At 42.8% G+C, this 22711-nt stretch overlaps 1 protein-coding gene across 1 annotated transcript in view; it reads left to right on the plus strand.

Annotated features, from left to right (window-relative positions):
• luzp2 (leucine zipper protein 2) overlaps positions 1–22711 on the plus strand; it is a 566503-nt gene that overhangs the window by 496377 nt on the left and 47415 nt on the right. Inside the window, exon 8 of the mRNA XM_061887318.1 lies at positions 13156–13230. Within this exon, the coding sequence (XP_061743302.1) occupies positions 13156–13230 (75 nt within the window). The remainder of the gene's footprint in view (positions 1–13155; positions 13231–22711) is intronic.

Below are 22711 nucleotides of genomic sequence, written 5' to 3' on the forward strand. Positions count from 1 at the left end.
AGACTGGATTTGTTGCACAGGTGGCATCCTATGACAGTTCCACGCTGGAAATCACTGAGCTGTGAGCGGTCCAATCTTTCACAAATGTTTGTAGAAACAGTCTCCATGCCTAAGTGCTTGATTTTATACACCTGTGGCTGGGCCAAGTGATTAGGACACCTGAGTCTGATCATTTGGATGGGTGGCCAAATACTTTTGGCAATGTATGTCTCCCTACACCATTTCAGTCGATATTCCTCCATCCCAAAAAAAAAAAAAATAGTTTTTAAATATTATTGTCACTGGAGGACTGTCGGTAGCAAGCAAGCAAGTAGTTAAGCTACAATAGCCGTAAACTAGCTTGAATAACAAAAAACAAGTGCTTAGTAAAGTTAGATTGTAAATCGAAGCGCCTTACAGAGGAAAGTTAGAAGATATTAACAGGAAATAACAGGTCGATAAAATATATTTTAGAGAGAAGCTACTACAACAACAACTGTTGGACTGCTTTGTTCCTTCCTAATGACCACTGCCAGAAAACCAAAGTATTTAAATGAGTAGTTGATCGTAGTTTTGGCTTGTGTTTAGTTATCAGAATAGTGAACTATTGACTTTTGATTAAAGCATCATATGCAATACAAGCATGACAGTAGTTTATATATTGTGTTGATATTGTCAAACTGCAAACAGTACTCACAATAAATAAATAAAAAATATTTATTGGCCTATTTTATGTATGATCGAAATCGTCAGCATTAATCCCTGATCGGAACAACCCCAGCTTTAATGCAGGATATGTGTATGTATATTTTATTTTTTTTGATGAAGTTTTGTAAATTCAAGTGGACAAGTGTACTCGGCTGGAAAAAAAACATTTATATTCCAGTTCAAATGATTGCTATTTACTTACTACAGTGGGGCAAAAAAGTATTTAGTCAGCCACCGATTGTGCAAGTTCTCCCACTTAAAATGATGACAGAGGTCTGTAATTTCAACTGTGAGAGACAGAACGTGAAAAAAAAATTCCAGGAATTCACATTGTAGGAATTTTAAAGAATTTATTTGTAAATTATGGTGGAAAATAAGTATTTGGTCAACCATTCAAAGCTCTCACTGATGGAAGGAGGTTTTGGCTCAAAATCTCACGATACATGGCCCCATTCATTCTTTCCTTAACACAGATCAATCGTCCTGTCTCCTTAGCAGAAAAACAGCCCTAAAGCATGATGTTTCCACCCCCATGCTTCACAGTAGGCATGGTGTTCTTGGGATGCAACTCAGTATTCTTCTCTACTCCAAATACAACGAGTTGAGTTTATACCAAACAGTTCTATTTTGGTTTCATCTGACCACATGACATTCTCCCAATCCTCTGCTGTATCATCCATGTGCTCTCTGACAAACTTCAGACAGGCCTGGACAAGCACTGGCTTAAGCAGGGGTACACGTCTGGCACTGCAGGATTTGATTCCCTGTCGGCGTAGTGTGTTACTGATGGTAACCTTTGTTACTTTGGTCCCAGCGCTCTGCAGGTCATTCACCAGGTCCCCCCGTGTGGTTCTGGGATTTTTGCTCTCCGTTCTCATGATCATTTTGACCCCACGGGATGAGATCTTGCGTGGAGCCCCAGATCGAGGGAGTATATCTTCCATTTTCTGATAATTGGTCCCACAGTTGATTTTTTCACACCAAGCTGCTTGCCTATTGTAGATTCACCCTTCCCAGTCTGGTGCAGGTCTAAAATTATTTTCCTGGTGTCCTTCGACAGCTCTTTGGTAATTGGCCATAGTGGAGTTTGGAGTCTGACTGTTTGAGGCTGTGGACAGGTGTCTTTTATACAGATAACGAGTTCAAACAAGTGCCATTAATACAGGTAACGAGTGGAGGACAGAAGAGCTTCTTAAAGAAGAAGTTACAGGTCTGTGAGAGCCAGAGATATTCCTTGTTTGAAGTGACCCATAATTTACAAATAAATTATTTAAAATTCCTACAATGTGAATTCCTGGATTTCTTTTTTTCACATTCCGTCTCTCACAGTTGAAGTGTACCTATGATGAAAATTACAGACCTCTGTCATCATTTTAAGTGGGAGAACTTGCACAATCGGTGGCTGACTAAATACTTTTTTTGCCCCACTGTAGTTAAAAGTGGCCAAATGAGAAATTCAGAGTACATTTTTGGCCATGCCTCTTTAAAAAATTGAAATCGTGAATCGTTTGGAACTGGAATGCAAACAATAAACCGGAATTGGAATGGTCTAAATCCAAACTATGATCAACCCTAGTAATAAGGCAAGTTTATATTGTACATATAGAAATAATATAGGATTATTACTTGGATGCATGAATGAGAATCTAGTAGACCATGACGCGTTCAGACCGACCAAAGCACAACAAACGTAAAGTTAATGATGGCTTTAACCTCTTTCTGAGGCAGGGCGTTTAAACGCGTTGACCCATATTTTGTGGCCCTCTAGTTAACATCGTAGTTTAGTGTAATTGTGGCCCCTGCACCCTGTGCAGCTGATAGTAAATACATTATTACAGCACAACAGAGACACTTCCTTCTCAAAGCAAGTAGAATATTTCTGACCATGTCTTAGGGAACTCAACAGTGTCAAAATATACAATATTTGCATTTGTTTTTACATTTATAATGGCTTAAGACCTATCACAGTTTAGGTTTAGTACAGTGGTCGGCAACCCAACATGTTAAAAGAGCCACATTGGACCAAAAATACAAAATAACTAATCTGTCTATAGCTGCAAAAAGTTAAAAGCCTTATGTAAGTGTTATAATGAAGGCAACACATTAAATAAGTGCCTCAGAGGGTGAGCTAACTCGTGGTAATTACTGGCTTAAAACTGCCAAAAGGATACATGTGTGTGCTCAAGTTAAAGGAAAGGACAGGCTGACTTCTTCTAAAGGATTTATTACAATCTTTACAAACTGGGTATCGTTTGCTGTGGTCTGGAACAATATGGTAACATTTGCTGTGGTCTGGAATAACATGGCACACAAACAGAAATGCAGCCAATATTACATACAGATATTGTGTCATGAGACATTTCAAATATGAACTATAAATGAATTAAATAATAATGAACTCAAATATACCTAGAAACGAAGCATAATGATGCAATATGTTAGCATGGATTATTAGCTTTTCAAAAAAGTCAATAACATCAACAAAGCTCACCTGTGTGCATTCACGCACAACATAAAATGTTTGGTGGACAAAATGAGACAAAGGAGTGGCATAAAACATGTCTTTCTGTGGGAGCATCGGAGAAAGTCGCACATGTAAACAAACTACGGTGAGTTCAAAAACCGCCAACACTAGTAGGACAAAACGGCGCTGGCCTAATGCTGTCATCAGTGAAGCGTAAACACAAACATATTTAGGCAAAATTATTATTCATTTAAGGGGTTATCCGGCTTAGTGTAGACATGCACTCAGTTACCTGCAGTAAGTTTATTCAAAGTTATCACATGCTGTGTCTGTTTGTGTTTCTGGTTTTGTAAAATGTTCTCAATTTGCTGCAATATCCAGTTTCCAAGTGTTGCAAGTTGCCCTGTTGTCTTACTTTCTTGAGAAAAATTCCAACGACTGTGTTGTAGTTGGCAGCACGGTGGCACAGCGGTTTGTGTTTGTGCCTCTTAATAGGGTTCAGGATCTTTCTGTGTGGAGTTTGCATGTTTTCCCCGTGACTACGTGGGTTCCCGGCGGGTACTCCGGCTTCCTCCCACCACCAAAAAATGCACCTGGGATAGGTTGATTGGCAACACTAAATTGGCCCTAGTGTGTGAATGTGAGTGTGAATGTTGTCCATCTATCTGTGTTGGCCCTGGGATAAGGAGGCGACTTGGCCAGGGTGTACCCTGCCTTCCGCCCGAATGCAGCTAAGAGAGACTCCAGCACCCCCCGCAAACCCGAAAGGGACAAGCGGTAGGAAATAGATGGATGCATCGGTAAGGGAACTGTCAAATGATTCCTAGAAATCGAAACCATCCCCTGTCACGCTTATGGATCATGTTTTGTTTTGGTCATGTTCGGTTTAGTTTTTTGGACAATCAGTTCCTGTTTTGCACTTCCTGGTTGTTTGGCGACTTGTCCAGGGTGTACGCCGCCTTCCGCCCGATTGTAGCTGAGATAGGCGCCAGCGCCCCCCGCCACCCCAAAAAGGGAATAAGCGGTAGAAAATGGATGGATGGATGGGTTTGTTTTCGTTGCCATGCCAACTCATTAGTTTTCACCTTGTCTTCATGTCACGCCCCTGTCTTCTTGTCTCACACCTGTTTGCACTTACCGTGTTCATTATTTAAAAGCCTACTGAAATGAGATTTTCTTATTCAAACGGGGATTGCAGGTCCATTCTATGTGTCATTCTTGATCATTTCGCGATATTGCCATATTTTTGCTGAAAGGATTTAGTAGAGAACATCGACGATAAAGTTCGCAACTTTCGGTGCTAAGAGAAAAGCCTTGCCTGTACCGGAAGTCGCAGACGATGACGTCACATGTTGATGGCTCCTCATATATTCACATTGATTTTAATGGGAGCCTTAACAAAAACAGCTATTTGGACCGAGAAAACGACAATTTCCCCATTAATTTGAGCGAGGATGAAAGATTCATGTTTGAGGATATTGATAGCGACGGACTAGAAAAAAAAAAAAAATGCGATTGCATTGGGACGGATTCCGATGTTTTTAGACACATTTGCGAGGATAATTCTGGGAAATCCCTTATCTTTCTATTGTGTTGCTAGTGTTTTAGTAAGTTTAATAGTACCTGATAGTCGGAGGACGTATTCCGATGTTTTTAAACACATTTACTAGGATCATTCTGGGAAATCCCTTATCTTTCTATTGTGTTGCTAGTGTTTTAGTGAGTTTAACAGTACCTGATAGTCGGAGGGGTGTGTACACGGCCGGGTGTCTTGACGCCAATGTCTCAGGGAAGTCGACGTCAGCTGTATGTGCGGCACAAGCTCAGGTGATATCAGGTAAGAAGTGACTTTTTACCACAATTTTCTCACCGAAACCTGCTGGTTGACATTCAGTTGGGATCCATGTTCGCTGTGATCCATATTAAAGTTTCACCTCCAGTAATTTTAAACAAGGAATCACCGTGTGTTTGTGTGGCTAAAGGCTAAAGCTTCCCAACTCCATCTTTCTACTGTGACTTCTCCAATATTAATTGAACAAATTGCAAAGGATTCAGCAACACTGATCTCCAAAAGCAGACGACTTTTAGCTGTGTGTGTGCGCAGCGCTCATATTTCCTAACAGCCCGTGACGTCAAGCGTACGCGTCATCATTACGCGACGTTTTCAAGAAAAAACTCCCGGGAAATTTAAAATTGCAATTTAGTAAACTAAAAAGGCCGGATTGGCATGTGTTGCAATGTTAATAATCAGACTGTGTGGTGGGTAGTAGTGGGTTTCAGTAGGCCTTTAAGCCACAGTTACCAGGTAGTCAGCCTGGCAACACCACCTCCTTCACGCTCTCGATTATCTGCTTCATACCTTGCTATGCTGTTCATACCGTCAAACTGGGACTTGGACTTGGGTTGTTTTCCCGAAGTGCGAAGCGAATGGAGTGGAAACGGCGTAAAAGTAGGTACATATTTATTTTACTCATGACAGGAATAAACAAAAAGCGCGCACGAGGGCGGGAGTACAAAATTTGGGCTATGAAACAAAAGACTAGGATAAAGGCTACAAACTACAAACATGAAACAAAAACACTTGCACGGTGGCATGAATAACAAAAACCTGCACTGTGGCATAAATTTAAAAAAAACGTACGTGGCGTGAACAAAATGAAGAGCATAGCAAAGCATGAAGCAGATAATCGAGAGCGTGACTACCTGGTAACTGTGGCTTAAATAATGAACATGGTAAGTGCAAACAGGTGTGAGACAAGAAGACAGGGGCGTGACATGAAGAGAAGGTGAAAACTAATGAGTTGGGCGGAAGTACAAAAACTGGGCTATGAAACAAAAGACTAGAATAAAGGCTACAAACCACAAACAGGAAACAAAAACACTTGCACTGTGGCATGAATAACACAAATTTGCACTGTGGCATGAATTAAAAAAACGTACGTGGTGTTGACAAAATGAAGAGCATAGCAAAGCATGAAGCAGATAATCAAGAGCGTGACTACCTGGTAACTGTGGCTTAAATAATGAACATGGTAAGTGCAAACAGGTGTGAGACAAGAAGACAGGGGCGTACCATGAAGACAAGGTGAAAACTAATGAGTTGGGCGGAAGTACAAACACTGGGCTATGAAACAAAAGACTAGAATAAAGGCTACAAACCACAAACATGAAACAAAAACACTTGCACTGTGGCATGAATAACACAAATTTGCACTGTGGCATGAATTAAAAAAACGTACGTGGTGTTGACAAAATGAACAGCATAGCAAAGCATGAAGCAGATAATCGAGAGCGTGACTACCTGGTAACTGTGGCTTAAATAATGAACATGGTAAGTGCAAACAGGTGTGAGACAAGAAGACAGGGGCGTACCATGAAGACAAGGTGAAAACTAATGAGTTGGGCGGAAGTACAAAAACTGGGCTATGAAACAAAAGACTAGGATAAATGCTTCAAACTACAAACATGAAACAAAAACACTTGCACGGTGGCATGAATAACAAAAACTTGCACTGTGGCATAAATAAAAAAAAACTTACGTGGCGTGAACAAAATGAAGAGCATAGCAAAGCATGAAGCAGTTAATCGAGAGCGTGACTACCTGGTAACTGTGGCTTAAATAATGAACATGGTAAGTGCAAACAGGTGTGAGACAAGAAGACAGGGGCGTGACATGAAGACAAGGTGAAAACTAATGAGTTGGCATGGTAACGAAAAGTGTGCAAAAAACAAAACCGAACATGACCAAAACAAAACATGATCCATAGGCGTGGCATCCCCAGGTTGATTGAGATCCAAGACCTGCTTATTGAAAATGCAAAGGGATACATTCTCCCCCTTGCTTCTGAGTCGTGCACTTGTGTTCAACCAGGAAGGGTAATACGTCTCACTAGAAAATGCCAACATGTCCTCAGATTATCGGACCATTCTCCACTCGCTCTGTTAGGAGATAAAAACCCCCCTCAGAGAAACCACGGCCCTGCCTTGTGTTGCACGGCAGAGGAGCGTCCACTCTGCAAATCCCCATTTAACTTTCTCCCCACGGCTGTTTTTCTCCACTGGCTTAAAAAAATAAAAAATAAAAGAACGGTGACTTGATGTACTCGCATGCCTCATCTAGCGAAATGGCTTGTACCCCGCTGACCCCACACCTCTGTAATGGACTGACACATAAATATGGAGCTTTGAGGCACCAACCCTGAAAGTCAGCATTTCTGGGTCAGCCACCATGTGCCTGCATTCCTCGGAGGACTATCTGCTGATGGAGCACAATGCAATGGATGTAATGGCTCTCTATATATAATGCGACATGTGCATGAGCACACAAACACGCAGACATCCTTCTGATGGCCCGGGGACGGAATGCTAAGAACAGGCTGGAGTCCTCCCATGGGCTTGTTAGCCAATCCAATATGGACTCATTATTTAGCGCCTCATGTTTGTTTGCACGGTTTAATCTGACGTACTGAGCATCGTTTTGTGTCGGCGTTATCGGCTCTGATCAGATGTAAACGCTTTATGCGCATTCTCCCATCTGTAACATTGCACTGGTTATGATTGTATAGCGCTTGTGAAGTGAAGTGAATTATATTTATATAGCGCTTTTCTCTAGTGACTCAAAGCGCTTTACACAGTGAAACCCAATATCTAAGTTACATTTAAACCACTGTGGGTGGCACTGGGGGCAGGTGGGTAAAGTGCCTTGCCCAAGGACACAACGGCAGTGACTAGGATGGCGGAGGCGGGAATCGAACCTGCAACCCTCAAGTTGCTGGCACGGCCACTCTACCAACCGAGCTATGCCGCCCCATACCTTCAAGATAATCAAAGCGTATTTCCACATTCACCCATTCACACACATATTACCGTATTTCCTCGAATTGCCGCCGGGACGCTAATTAATTTAAAACCTCTTCGCACTCCGGCGTTTTTCAAAGGCAAACGGTAAATTTAGGCCTGCGCTTATAAATTTGAGTGTGATGTAAGGATACCATCATGAAAAGCACATTTAATTAAAAAAAATGTTTTTATGGTCTTACCTTTACTTATAAATGAAGTCCATGCGCAGCTCCTTCTGATAAAAAACATCGATTACTTGTTTATAGAAGTCTTCCTTATCTTTCTTCAGTTTTAAAAGTCTCTCTGTCTCGATGGAGATCTTACTTTATTACCATCTGTTCAGTATTTTAACATAAAAGTGTTTGATTGTGAGGCATTAAAAGTCACAAAATGCAACGGGTCCATCAGATCCACAAACGCTGACTGAGTTAATAACAATATGAACGTTGCACAGAAAATTTATCCGCCAGTTTCTACACCTGCGGTTCCCACACAAGGTTGCAACATTGTTTGTCAACATTGTCTGCTCTCATTTTCTCGCACATTTGAACCTCTTATGGTCTGTGTACCTACACTCTGTCCTCCTCCTGTCTAGGCCTGCTGTCTGTGTGTGTGTGTGTGTGTGTGTCTGTTTCTTTATTATGCATTTTCGTCACTTCTGAGCGACTTATACTCCGAACAATACGGTACTTTCACTAGTTTTTACTTATTTCTCTTTCTGAAATCCAGTCTTTTTATCGTATGATTTGTCAGGTCTTTTTTTTGCAGTGATACATGTTGTCAGGCTTGGATTAAGGAGTGGACTCAGATGCAGAGATGAGGTTCTTAGTAAAGCTTTTGAAAAACTCTTAAAACTCCAGGGCCAGAGTAATACGCACTCTATGAATGAACAAAAACGGTCAGCGGAAAAAGTTCCAAAAAAGGATCAACCGAAAATCACTCCTAAAAAAGGAGGAAAATGCCAACAAAAAGACGAACTATAATAAGTGTCGTATCTGCTATGAAAAATTAACATAAAACGCTCCAACAGGAGGAAGAACAAAAATGACTATAAACATTTCTACTCTAATATAGGTAAAACAAATCACTCAAAAACTTTTAGGAAGAAAAGGTTATAGAAAAAATTCACAACTCACCACAAAGGCTAGATTACAAAAGTTGCTCTGAGGAGGACAAAAAAGTTAAATTCAAAATTACAGCGAGGGATTTTTTGTTCCAAGGGAGTAGACGTGGAAAGAGGCAAGGCAAGGCATGGACATGAACATGGACATGAACTTGGACGCTAGACTGACACGAAAACTGGAGAAAGTCTGGCCCAGAACAAGGGGAGGTATAAGCTTATATGGAACATGAGGGTAATGGGAAACAGTTGGAAACAATATAGGGTCAGGGATGACGTCAGACTGGTGACACAAGAGGAAGGACCTGTGATCTGAAACAAGAGGAGTTGCTTTTCAAAATAAAACATGCAAATCACAAGACAGAAAAAAACAAGACAAGACTTTCCTAACTGCGGTGTGACACATGTAATGTAGACCACAATCATAATTAAATTACCAAAGGATGCAGGTATAGCCGTCATAACAGTCTTAAAACTTGAAGCACAGAGGGAGGAGCTTGGCTGGCAGAATGTGCTAGAAATGCCCAAATAAGTACATCCACCACACTGTGACATCACACTGCCAAAAAATGGCCAGAGGCTTCTAAAACTGCATGCAATCACATTTATAAATGCATGAAACTTGTAATTTTAGCAAGGTTTAGCATTAACATCCAACATTGCAACAACATTTTAAGTCTAAAAATAATCATATGTTTTTGAAAAATTAACCCCTTATTGAATAAACCTCCGATACAACCCTGGCTCTGTGGGGCGGCCATCTGTCTCCACCAGTTGTGTTTAGATAGAGAGGCCGAGAAGATGGATGTTGTGTAGTTAGAGAGAGAAATAGGACGGAGGGGTTTGGTTGAGGGATGAGAGACACTAGTCAAAACAACATCCTTATCAACAAGAGTAATTGTCGCATGATCCCATGCTGACAGCAACCACGGTAATGGTGCTATACCACTAGACTGTGGGGCGGTATAGCTGGGTTGGTAGAGTGGCCGTGTCAGCAACTTGAGGGTTGCAGGTTCGATTCCCGCTTCCGCCATCCTAGTCACTGCCGTTGTGTCCTTGGGCAAGACACTTTACCCACCTGCTCCCAGTGCCACCCACACTGGTTTAAATGTAACTTAGATATTGGGTTTCACTGTGTAAAGCGCTTTGAGTCACTAGAGAAAAGCGCTATATAAATATAATTCACTTCACTTCACTAGACTGTATTAATCCACTGTTTGTCGTCATGTCATACTTGTCAGACAAGATGTCCATCCATCCGTTTTCTACCTCTTATTCTCCTTGGGGTCACAGGGGGCGCTGGTGCCTATCTCAGCAACAATCGGGCGGAAGGCGGTGTACACCCTTGACAAGTCGCCAACTTATCGCAGGGCCAACACAGATAGGCAGACAACATTCACACTCACATTCACACACTAGGGCCAATTTTGTTGTGATCCGCTGCCCGGAACATGTTATGATTTCGATTTTTGAGTCTGTTTGTGTTTTCTGTTAGTTTCTGACTCCTTTTGTTTTTGTTTGTGCACCTGTGAGCTAGTTAATCACCGTAGTAACTCATTATGTTCACCTGCCGCTTGCTCCTGACGTGCACCTGTTTTATGATTACTGTCGTTACTTAAGCCTGCCTTCTCCTGTCAGTCTGTCTGGCTTCGTAATTTGTTTTCACGCAACCAGTATCGACCTCTGTGTTCCTGCTCGCTACCAGCTAGCTTCCACGCTAAGCCCGTTCTGTTTATACCTGCTCCCATGCTAAGCGCCTTTTGTTTTCTAGCTCTCATGCTAGCTCTTTGAGTTTTGTCTCAGTCTGATTTATATTTTAAATAAATCATTTGTTTTTACCTACACGCTGTGTCCGAGGCTTATCAGCATTCCTGGGAGAACGAATCCGCATTCCCATGCGACCCGGTCATTACAAATTTAGTGTTGCCAATCAACCTATCCCCAGGTGCATGTCTTTGAAAGTGGGAGGAAGCCGGAGTACCCGGAGGGAACTCACGCATTCACGGGGAGGACATGCAAACTCCACACAGAAATATCCCGAGCTCGGGATTGAACCCCAGACTACTTAGGACCTTTGTATTGTGAGGCAGACGCACTAACCCCTCTTCCACCGTGACGCCTCAGACAAATTGTATTTTAGGGAAACATATTTGCATGTCAAAAGCAATGCGGGCATCCAATGGATCAATACAACAGCATCGGCCGGATCTACTCAACGTTTGCGTGAATTAAAACAGGTGCAAACTTGATAGCGCGTGCAAAGATGATCTACTAATTTTGTGTGTAGAGGACTGCATGTCTTAAGTGTGCAAAATCGAGAGTGCAAACTGTTTAGTGTGTTTGTCTTCATGAATATGCAGTATTTATGCTGATTATTTGTATGCCCACAATACTGGAAGCAGGAGACGCAAATATAATTTTAAAGTACACATACGGTGATTTATCAACACTGAAATTGTTCTGCGGCCGCTTTTTTGCATATATATTTAGCACGTCTGGAATGTCCTTGCGAATTGGCACAGTTATGCACAAATGGCAGTGTCAACAACATACTTGGACGGCCAGAAACAAAAATACTAAGACATATCTATTAATCCATCCATCCATCCATTTACTACCGCTTATTCCCTTTGGGGTTGCTGGTGCCTATCTCAGGTACAGTCGGGTGGAAGGCGGTGTACACCCTGGACAAGTCGCCAACTCATCGCAGCATATCTATTTAGCAGTGACAATTCATAATATTATACATGTTGGATGTTTTACTATAACGGGCTGATTAAAAGAACTTAATGTTCTTTAATAGGCTCCAGCACCCCCCCCCCCCCCTCCCCCAAAGCGGTAGGAAATGGATGGATGGATGGAAGTTTTTGATGTCTCCTGGTATTTTTTTTTAAGTAACGTTCAGTTTTAACTATAGAAAATATATACTGTTATATCAACTATATCACAAAAAAAATTATTGCAATATGCATTTTCTTACAGTTGGATCATTCAAGATTCACGCTTCCCGGAGCGCACCTTTAGCTTTCAATCAATCAATCGATGTTTATTTATATAGCCCCAAATCACAAATGTCTCAAAGGACTGCACAAATCATTACGACTACAACATCCTAGGAAGAACCCACAAAAGGGCAAGGAAAACTCACACCCAGTGGGCAAGGAGAATTCACATCCAGTGGGACGCCAGTGACAATGCTGACTATGAGAAACCTTGGAGAGGACCTCAGATGTGGGCAACCCCCCCTCTCTAGGGGACCGAAAGCAATGGATGTCGAGCGGGTCTAACATGATTTGTAAAACTGGGATATGTTCTAGATCACGCTACAATAAAATAAACATATTTTTTCTGCCTGACACAACGCCACCGGTTGGACCAAACGGGTCGAATAAATTTGCAGTAAATGAGTGTCTCCACGGTGACAGGCGGTATATACGCAAAAACCTCATTTAAACAGGGCGGGTAGTTCACTCTTAACACGCCCACTAAAAGTACACCCAATGGTATAGTTTGCACACTCTATATATAGCGATTCCTTTTTGGATCCTTGTAGACCAGGCCCTCAGTTGGTTGATTGAAAATGATTCTCTGCTTAGGCTGCTGCCCCCGCGACCGGAAGAAAATGGGCGGATGGGTATCGTGCAGTGCAGGGGACGTATGATCTGTGACATAAACACGCTGTGCAACACCTAAACAGTCCGTACGAGGCGTGAGCTTTGACTACTGTTTACTAAACGAGGCAAAATGCCGTAAAAAAATAATTAAAATAACGACGCCTTGAGGCAGCAAAAATTTGTCTAATATATTTTGTAATCTAATTACTCAAGGAATTGTTTCAGCTCTAGTGTATTCAAACCAAGACCTGATGCAACCTAATTCAGTGACCCCACTAAGCAATATATTGAAGAATAAAAGTAATGCTCAATAAAAGATGAGTTGTTCTCTTTGCGGGGGCTTTGTGGTGCTATTACTGTGTAAAGGAGATGGGAGGGAAAAACTGGGTGTAGGGTTCATTTGGTTCAAAAAGTCATGTATTTGTTTGCAGGGCCAGCAGCTAATGGACTTGGAACACAAGTTAACCGTCGCAAAGGAAGAACTGGAGAAGACCGCTCTTGACAAGGTGAATACTTTTTATGCTTCTTTACCATCAATCCATCCATTCATCCTCTTCCGCTTATCCGAGGTCGGGTCGCGGGGGCAGCAGCCTAAGCAGGGAAGCCCAGACTTCCCTCTCCCCAAGCGATACATTCCAGCTCTGATGAAATGAGAAAGTACTCGTAACAAAATCATTGTTTTTAGAGATCATCTGGGGTCCAGATAACCCCCACAATGGAATCACTTGTCCTTTATGGAGTCCTTGCAGAATTTAAATAAAAAATGCCTGATATCAACTGTTCATTTTAACAATATCAATATATTGTCGATATGTCTGATTCTGATTCAACAATTTTCCCTTGTGGATCTATAAAGTTTATCGAAGTCTAATATCAGGGCCACATTTTCAAAAAGTTGCAATGATTTAAAGCAGGGGTCGGGAACCTTTTTGGCTGAGAGAGCCCATCCATCCATCCATCCATCTTCTTCCGCTCATCCGAGGTCGGGTCGCGGGGGCAGCAGCCTAAGCAGGGAAGCCCAGACTTCCCTCTCCCCAGCCACTTCGTCTAGCTCTTCCCGGGGGATCCCGAGGCGTTCCCAGGCCAGCCGGGAGACATAGTCTTCCCAACGTGACCTGGGTCTTCCCCGTGGCCTCCTACCGGTTGGACGTGCCCTAAACACCTCCCTCGGGAGGCGTTCGGGTGGCATCCTGACCAGATGCCCGAACCACCTCATCTGGCTCCTCTCCATGTGGAGGAGCAGCGGCTTTACTTTGAGTTCCTCCCGGATGGCAGAGCTTCTCACCCTATCTCTAAGGGAGAGCCCCGCCACACGGTGGAGGAAACTCATTTCGGCCGCTTGTAACCGTGATCTTATCCTTTCGGTCATGACCCAAAGCTCATAACCATAGGTGAGGATGGGAACGTAGATCGACCGGTAAATTGAGAGCTTTGCCTTCCGGCTCAGCTCCTTCTTCACCACAACGGATCGGTACAACGTCCGCATTACTGAAGACGCCGCACCGATCCGCCTGTCGATCTCACGATCCACTCTTCCCCCACTCGTGAACAAGACTCCTAGGTACTTGAACTCCTCCACTTGGGGCAGGGTCTCCTCCCCGACCCGGAGATGGCACTCCACCCTTTTCCGGGAGAGAACCATGGACTCGGATTTGGAGGTGCTGATTCTCATTCCGGCCGCTTCACACTCGGCTGCGAACCGATCCAGTGAGAGCTGAAGATCCCGGCTTCTTTACCCCCCCTTTTAAATCAGCCGTTGTCAAAAATCACACTATTTTAAGACATCCTCAATCACCGGCGTCAGGAAAGAAGAAGCAGGCTTCAGCAGGAACAAATCTGTCAAGTTTAAAAAATTGCTGCGTATCAGGCGTCAGCTAGAAGAAAAAATTTCCTCAGGTGCCAAGAGAACATTTATCAGGTCTATGGACTGTAGGCAAAAACCCTTGACTGTCCTGAGATTAAAGTAAATTTAAACATACTGCATTCCAGTTATTTGACCCTTTTTTTTTTATCTGCTTAGTCACAGCATTACTGTGACCCACTGTAGCCATTTTTAAAGAAAACTCAAGGCTATAAACGATCATCTGTATTTCCACTTGAGAGGGTTATAACACACACTTGTGTCGAACCAACGGGCGGTTTTAATGTAGCATTTCTAAATTAAAGCCCCCTGAAATTGTAAATATGACTCTCGTTTACACTCATTTCAGACTGATATTAAAAAGGATCCCTCTGTTAGCAGTCAACCGTAGCATTTTTTTACGAGATAACTGCGCTCCCCAGGGTGCCTCCCATTGAGTTTTATTCCAATCTGCTGCGCTGTGTCCAAGCTGAAGCCCTTACAAATATGCATGAGCGCCTTTTAAACAAAGATAAAGTACACACACTTGACCAGTACAAAGGAATGCAAGCTGCAGTTCAGTTCCAGTTTATTTTGAACATGCATTCAATACTGTTATGATCCGATGCCCGGATCATACCATTTTGTACCTTTATTCCTTTTAATATTGTTGGGATGTCGCATGGCTGCAGTTGTGTGTCCCCGAGTATGCAAGAATCCAGGAGAGTTGCGTGGAGGTAAGATGAATTTAATACACAAAAGAAAATAACAAAAGCAAACATAAAGCAGTCGTGCAGATAAACGTTCTCAACATAATATTATCATCGAGCACTGAGGAGTGCTCGAGTGAAACATAAATAGACACTAGTGTGATTGACAGCAGGTGTGAACCGCTGCCAATCAACGAAAAGAGAAAAATAGTGCTCCGTGAATAAAAACAGGAAATACAACAAAATAAGAGCACTGAACCGGAAGTAAATACAAAAACACAAAAAACTAACAGAAATGAAGTGACACATCGTTACAGGACCTCCCCCTCAAGGAACAGATACCAGATGTTCCCTGGGAAAGAAAAAAAAATGGAAAAAAGTCCAAAATGTAAGGGAGGGTGGAGGGAGGATTTGGTGGAGGGTTGCCAAACCTCGTGTCCCCGCAGCCAGCGAGGGAAAGTCAGGTGGCGGCGCCGCGTAGAGCGCCGCTGGAACTGGCGAGGCGGGCGGCCAGGGAACGGCCAAATCACTGGCCGAAAAAGAGGAGAGTGCGCAGGGCACGGCCACATCCACGGCCGACGTAGAAGCGGGCGCGCTGAAGCAGGCCGGGAAGCAGAAGACGTAACCGGCGGCGTGGAAACCGCAGGCGTCATCAACGGCGTGGAAGTGGCGGATGTCATCGGCGGCGTGAAAGCGGCGGATGTCATCGGCGGCGTGAAAGCGGCGGACGTCATCGGCGGCGTGGAAGCGGCAGACGTCATCGGCGGCGTGGAAGCGGCAGACGTCATCGGCGGCGTGAAAGCGGCAGACGTCATCGGCGGCGTAAAAGCGGCAGACGTCATCGGCGGCGTAAAAGCGGCAGACGTCATCGGCGGCGTGAAAGCGGCAGACGTCATCGGCGGCGTGAAAGCGGCAGACGTCATCGGCGGCGTGAAAGCGGCAGACGTCATCGGCGGCGTGAAAGCGGCAGACGTCATCGGCGGCGTGAAAGCGGCAGACGTCATCGGCGGCGTGAAAGCGGCAGACGTCATCGGCGGCGTGAAAGCGGCAGACGTCATCGGCGGCGTGAAAGCGGCAGACGTCATCGGCGGCGTGAAAGCGGCAGACGTCATCGGCGGCGTGAAAGCGGCAGACGTCATCGGAGGCGTGATTGTTGCAGATGTCATCGGCGGCGTGAAAGCGGCAGATGACGCCGGGCGAGGAGCAGCAAATGCTGGCCGAGGAATAGCGGATGCCGGCGGTGACGAAGCCCGGCGTGGTGCTGCTCTTGGCGGCGTTGGGGCTCGGCGTGGAGCCGGCGTTGGGGCTCGGCGTGGAGCCGGCGTTGGGGCTCGGCGTGGAGCCGGCGTTGGGGCTCGGCGTGGAGCCGGCGTTGGGGCTCGGCGTGGAGCCGGCGTTGGGGCTCGGCGTGGAGCCGGCGTTGGGGCTCGGCGTGGAGCCGGCGTTGGGGCTAGGCGTGGAGCCGGCGTTGTGTGCCTGGCTGCACCGCAGTGTATAGTGGGCCCCCCTCCACTAGGTGGCTGCCAGACACCGTTCACACATGCGGGAAAACGTGCCTGCTCGTCGGAGTCCCCCGGTGCGAAAACCAGGGACGGGCGGGAGGGGACCAGGAGGAGGGACGAAGACACGTCCCGTGCCAAGTCCCAGCAGGAGGACAAAAGCGACCTCACTGTGGGCTCCACTGGAGCTCTCGGCGGACCAAAAAAGAGAGCGGGAGCTGGCAAAAAGAGCAGCCGGGGAGCAGCCGCTGGAAGCTGCGTAGGAGCAGGGAGAAGCAGCTCAGCAGACGACGGGAAGGATGGCGGCGGCGGACGTGCCGGTCGGAGAGCCGCAGTCGGCGACGGAGCCGCAGGAGCCGCGAGACGTGAAGGAGGAGGCGGGCGCGCCGGTCGGTGAGCCGTAGCCGGCAGCGTTGCCGAGAGGAAGGATGGCGGCGGAGGACGCGCCGGTCGGAGAGCCGTAGCCGGTAGCGTTGCCGCGGGAGCCGCGAGGCATGCAGGAAGTGGCGGACGTGCTGGTCGGAGAGCCGTAGCCAGCCGTTGAGCCGAGAGGAAAGATGGCGGCGGGGGACGCGCCGGTCGGAGAGCCGAAGCCGGTGGCGTTGCCGCGGGGAGAGGGTCCGCGTCTGTAGGCTGGGACCGCACAAACCTGGCCTTCAAGTCCTCCAGGAATTGTGCGGTCCAGAACGTCGGCTGAGGATTGCCGACAGGGATTCTCGCGAGGACACTTTTTTCTGGCTCGATGATACTGTTGGGATGTCGCATGGCTGCAGTTGTGTGTCCCCGAGTATGCAAGAATCCAGGAGAGTTGCGTGGAGGTAAGATGAATTTAATACACAAAAGAAAATAACAAAAGCAAACATAAAGCAGTCGTGCAGATAAACGTTCTCAACATAATATTATCATCGAGCACTGAGGAGTGCTCGAGTGAAACATAAATAGACACTAGTGTGATTGACAGCAGGTGTGAACCGCTGCCAATCAACGAAAAGAGAAAAATAGTGCTCCGTGAATAAAAACAGGAAATACAACAAAATAAGAGCACTGAACCGGAAGTAAATACAAAAACACAAAAAACTAACAGAAATGAAGTGACACATCGTTACAAATATCACATTCTGTTGTTTGACTTCCTTATTTCCTGTGTTTGTTCCGTCACCATGGGTGCTCATTATATTTCACCTGCCCCTTGCTTTCGATACACACCTGTTTTTGCTGATTACTGCCTTATTTAAGCCAGCCCTTTCGGTTCATTCACTCTCGGATCCTAATTTGCCTTACACGAAAAAAGTGACGACTCCTTCTATATTTATATATATATATATATATATATATATATATATATATATATATATATATATATATATATATATATATATATATATATATATGTTTATACTCGCTAGCTTTCGCGCTACGCCTTTATTTATCCCTAGCTCTCATGCTAGTAGCTTTTGTTTTGCCTTTTCTGCCTAGCACCAGTGTTTTCGAGTTAAATGAATCTTTATCTCTTACCATACACTTTGTTCTTGCCCAAACGCATCCACAGAAGAACAAATCCGGCATCGCTAAGCCCAGCAAACGTCACAAATACAATGTAACGCATCACTTATTCCCACTTGTTTCATTAAAGCACGTCCGAAAAGGAGTAGGAAGAAGCAGAGCTTATTTTAATTCTACCCCTTTTCAAACCATAGCAATTTTATCCAATTTCCTGTAACAGAACAGTGAATAAATACATAATGAATAAATAATATACAATAGTAAGCAAACAAATATTAAATACATAAATAGTCTTTGTCTCAATAATAAAAAAAAATAGGTTTCAAGATGTTCAACATAATTCTTGTTCTGTGTACGTCGTAAAATCTTGTAGTTTTAGTTTAGCTTAGTTTGAATTATTTGGTTAATTCATAATTTAATTCCACATACTGATGTACTAAAGGTCTTAAGTGTTGTACATGCATACAAATGTTTTAAATGAGTTATATTTCTCCTCCTTTGTTGAAAATAATTGTTGTACATTCTTTGGAAGCAGGTTATTTAGTTTGCTTTATACATCATTTCAGCTGTTTGCAAATGCACCAAATCTTTAATTGTGATTTAATAAATAAAGGGTTTGTCTGTTCTCTCTATCCAACATTATGTATTATTGTAATTGATCTTTTTTGTAACATGGTGAGCGAATGAAGCGCACATTTGTAGTTGTTTCCCCATATTTGTGTAATGAGTGGGTCGCATGGTGATGCGGGTTTCGTTCTCCTAAGGATGCAGACGGGCTTTGGACACAAGCGTGCAGGTAGGAAATGATTTATTTTAGAATAAAACAGACTTAGACAAAACCAAAAGAGCTAGCATGGGAGCTAGGAAAAACAAAATGGGCTTAGCATGGAAACTAGCATAAGCAGAACCGGGAACTAAAGTCGTCACTTGTTTTGCAAAGACAAATTAGGAATCAAGACTGAATGAACAAAGAAGGCAGGCTTAAATCAAGACAGTAATCACAACACAGGTGCACGTTCGGAACAGGCGGCAGGTGAAAATAATAAGTCACCATGGAAACAAACAGAGGCGCACGAACCGGAACCGAATGAGTCCAAAACAAACTGAAAACACAAAAAGACTCAAAAATCTAAATCAAAGATTTGATCCGGGCAGCGGATCATAACAATTTCTACACAATAACTCAGATACGGTAACACTAGCAAGCAATAAAGAATATGAAGTGATTTTTGGTCTACAATAGTGTGGTCCCAATACCAATATGATGGTAGAAGCACTGGTACCACAATGTATGTTGGTTGTTTTTAGTACTTTTATAAATAAAGGGGACCACAAAAAATAAAATAATTGGCTTTATTTGAACAAAAAATGTTATGATACATTAAACATGTGTTTCTTATTGCAAGTTTGTCCTTAAACAAAATAGTGAACAAACAAGACGACGTGTCATTTAGTAGTAAGTAAACAAACAAAGACTCCTAATTTAGTCTGCTGACATATGCAGTAACATATTGTGTCATTTTCCATTCTATTATTTCATCAACCTTATTAAGAACAAGTGGTAGAAAAATAATTATTAATTTACTTGTTCATTTACTGTTAATATCTGCTTATTTTCTCTGTCAACATGTTCTATCTACACTTCTGCTAAAATGTAATAATCACTTATTCTTCTGTTATTAGATACTTTACATTAGTTTTGGATGATACCACAAATGTGGGTATCAATCCGTTACCAAGTAGTTACAGGATCATACATTGGTCATATTCAAAGTCCTCATTTGGTCCAGGGACATATTTCCTGAGTTTATAAACATAATATAACTTTTTCAAAAAACACAAAATAATGTTTTGTGATACTAAAAAATATGGATGTAATCATAGTAATATCGATTAGATACCCTATTGTACTTGGTATCATTACAGTGGATGTTAAGTGTGGCTCCACCATTGCCGTTTGTTTATATTGTAGCATCCCGGAAGTCTGGGAATTTTCTCTGTAGTATTTATGTTGTGTTGCGGTGCAAATATTCTCCCAAAATGTGTTATTCATTGTTGTTTGGTTTGGTTTCACTATATGGCCTATATTTATGACAGTGTCCGCGTTCTTCATACGGCCACCCTTAGTGTGACATGTATGGCTGTTGAGTAAGTATGCAATTCATTCACATGTGATTAGGATGTCCAAAGATAAGTCGATCGCCTAATTGAACAATGAAAGGCCGTAATGAGTCTTGCTTTGGAAATGTCAATAATAGATAAACATTGTATACGGCCATTATCATGATTCTGATGTGCCGAGGTGAGTTGTATAGCAATTACTCGTCCGAAATGGTTGATACTTGACATAAACATACCTAATTTGTCTCCATGGAGACAAGGAGTAGTGATTTTGAAGCAGTTAAAACAATGCTGACTGCGGACAGACTTTAGCCGCTGGCTGGGTGGGAGACCGGGACTTTTTAGAGGCAGTATAGTACCGGATGTGATTCATTGGTATCGCGGTACAATACTAATATCGGTAAACTGTACAACCCTAGTCTAGAACATGTTTAGTTGTATTCATTATTGACGTGTTTTTTTTAGTTTAGTTTTAGTTTATTAAGGATCCCAGTTAGTCTACACGAGTGGTTCTCAACCTTTTTTCAGTGATGTATCCCCTGTGAACAATTTTTTTAATTCAAGTATCCCCTAATCCAGGGGTTCGGGAACCTTTTTGGCTGAGAGAGCCACGAAAGCCAAATATTTTAAAATGTATTTCCATGAGAGCCTTATGTTATTTTTTTAACACTGAATACAACTAAATGCGTGCATTTTTAAGTAACGTCAACATTTTTGGAGTACAATAACTCTCATATTCTTTTTAACAATATTTTTATTCCGAAGCTAACCAATAATAAATGGAATACTTCTTACCATTAATGCGCCTTCTTAAACAGATGCGTTAGAAAATGAACGGATGGATTAAAATGCAGGAGAATGTGTTGTATTTTGAACATTTTTTTTAACTCCGATTACCAGTAGATATATTAATTTCTTATCGTGTTAAGCAATGTCAGCTAAAATTAATCCAGGAGCCGGATGCATCCATCAAAAGAGCCACATCTGGCTCTAGAGCCATAAGTTGCCTACCCCTGCCCTAATCAAAGCAAAGCATTTTTTGTTTGAAAAAAAGAGATAAAGAGGCCCTGCGATGAGGTGGCGACTTGTCCAGGGTGTACGCCGCCTTCCGCCCGACTGTGGCTGAGATAGGCGCCAGTCCCCCCGCGAACCCCAAAGGGAAATAAGCGGTAGGAAAATGGATGGAAAAAGAGATAAAGAAGTAAAATACAGCACTATGTCATCAGTTTCTGATTTATTAAATTGTATAACAGTGCAAAATATTGCTCATTTGTAGTGGTCTTTCGTGAACTATTTGGAAAAAAAGATATTAAAATAACTAAAAACCTGTTGAAAAATAAACAAGTGATTCAATTATAAATAAAGATTTCTACACATAGAAGTAATCATCAACTTAAAGAGCCCTCTTTGGGGATTGTAATACAGATCCATCTGGGCGGCATAGCTCGGTTGGTAGAGTGGCCGTGCCAGCAACTTGAGGGTTGCAGGTTCGATTCCCGCTTCCGCCATTCTAGTCACTGCCGTTGAGTCCTTGGGCAAGACACTTTACCCACCTGCTCCCAGTGCCACCCACACTGGTTTAAATGTAACTTAGATATTGGGTTTCACTATGTAAAGCGGTTTGAGTAACTAGAGAAAAGCGCTATATAAATATAATTCACTTCACTGGATTCATTAACTTAATTCTTAACATTTTTTTCACAAAAAAGAAATCTTTAACATCAATATTTATGGAACATGTCCACAAAAATGAATATTGAATTGTTGCATTTTTTTTCACAGTTTATCAACTTACATTCATATTTTGTTGAAGAATTTTTCAATAAATATATTTATAAAGGATTTTTGAATTGTTCCTATTCTCAGAATATTTATTAAAAATCTCACGTACCGCTTGGCATACCTTCAAGTACCCCCAAGGGTACGTGTACCCCTGTTCTAGAACCACTGGTCTACACCGCAGTGGAGACTATTCGTAATGAGGTCCAGGCAAAAAAACATCACACAATCACACAACAAAAGATTACAATGCAGTACAGAATTAACAAAAATACAATATTGTAATACAAAAATAGCAAGAACAAAGAACTACAAAAAAACAATAACTTCAAATTTACATAATAATGTTAATACCATACATAAAAAGAGCAATATACAAATAGATATACTGTATATATATATTTTTGCAAAAATATAACAAAGAACCAATGGTCTAAAATATACATATCAGTGTACCAAAGACAAACAATAAATCACGAAAAAGTACCATCCATTTTCTACTGCTTGTCCCATAATCAATAAAATAGTCAATAAT

This window comes from Nerophis ophidion, linkage group LG25, assembly GCF_033978795.1.
Source record: "Nerophis ophidion isolate RoL-2023_Sa linkage group LG25, RoL_Noph_v1.0, whole genome shotgun sequence".
Classification (NCBI taxonomy): Eukaryota; Metazoa; Chordata; class Actinopteri; order Syngnathiformes; family Syngnathidae; genus Nerophis; species Nerophis ophidion.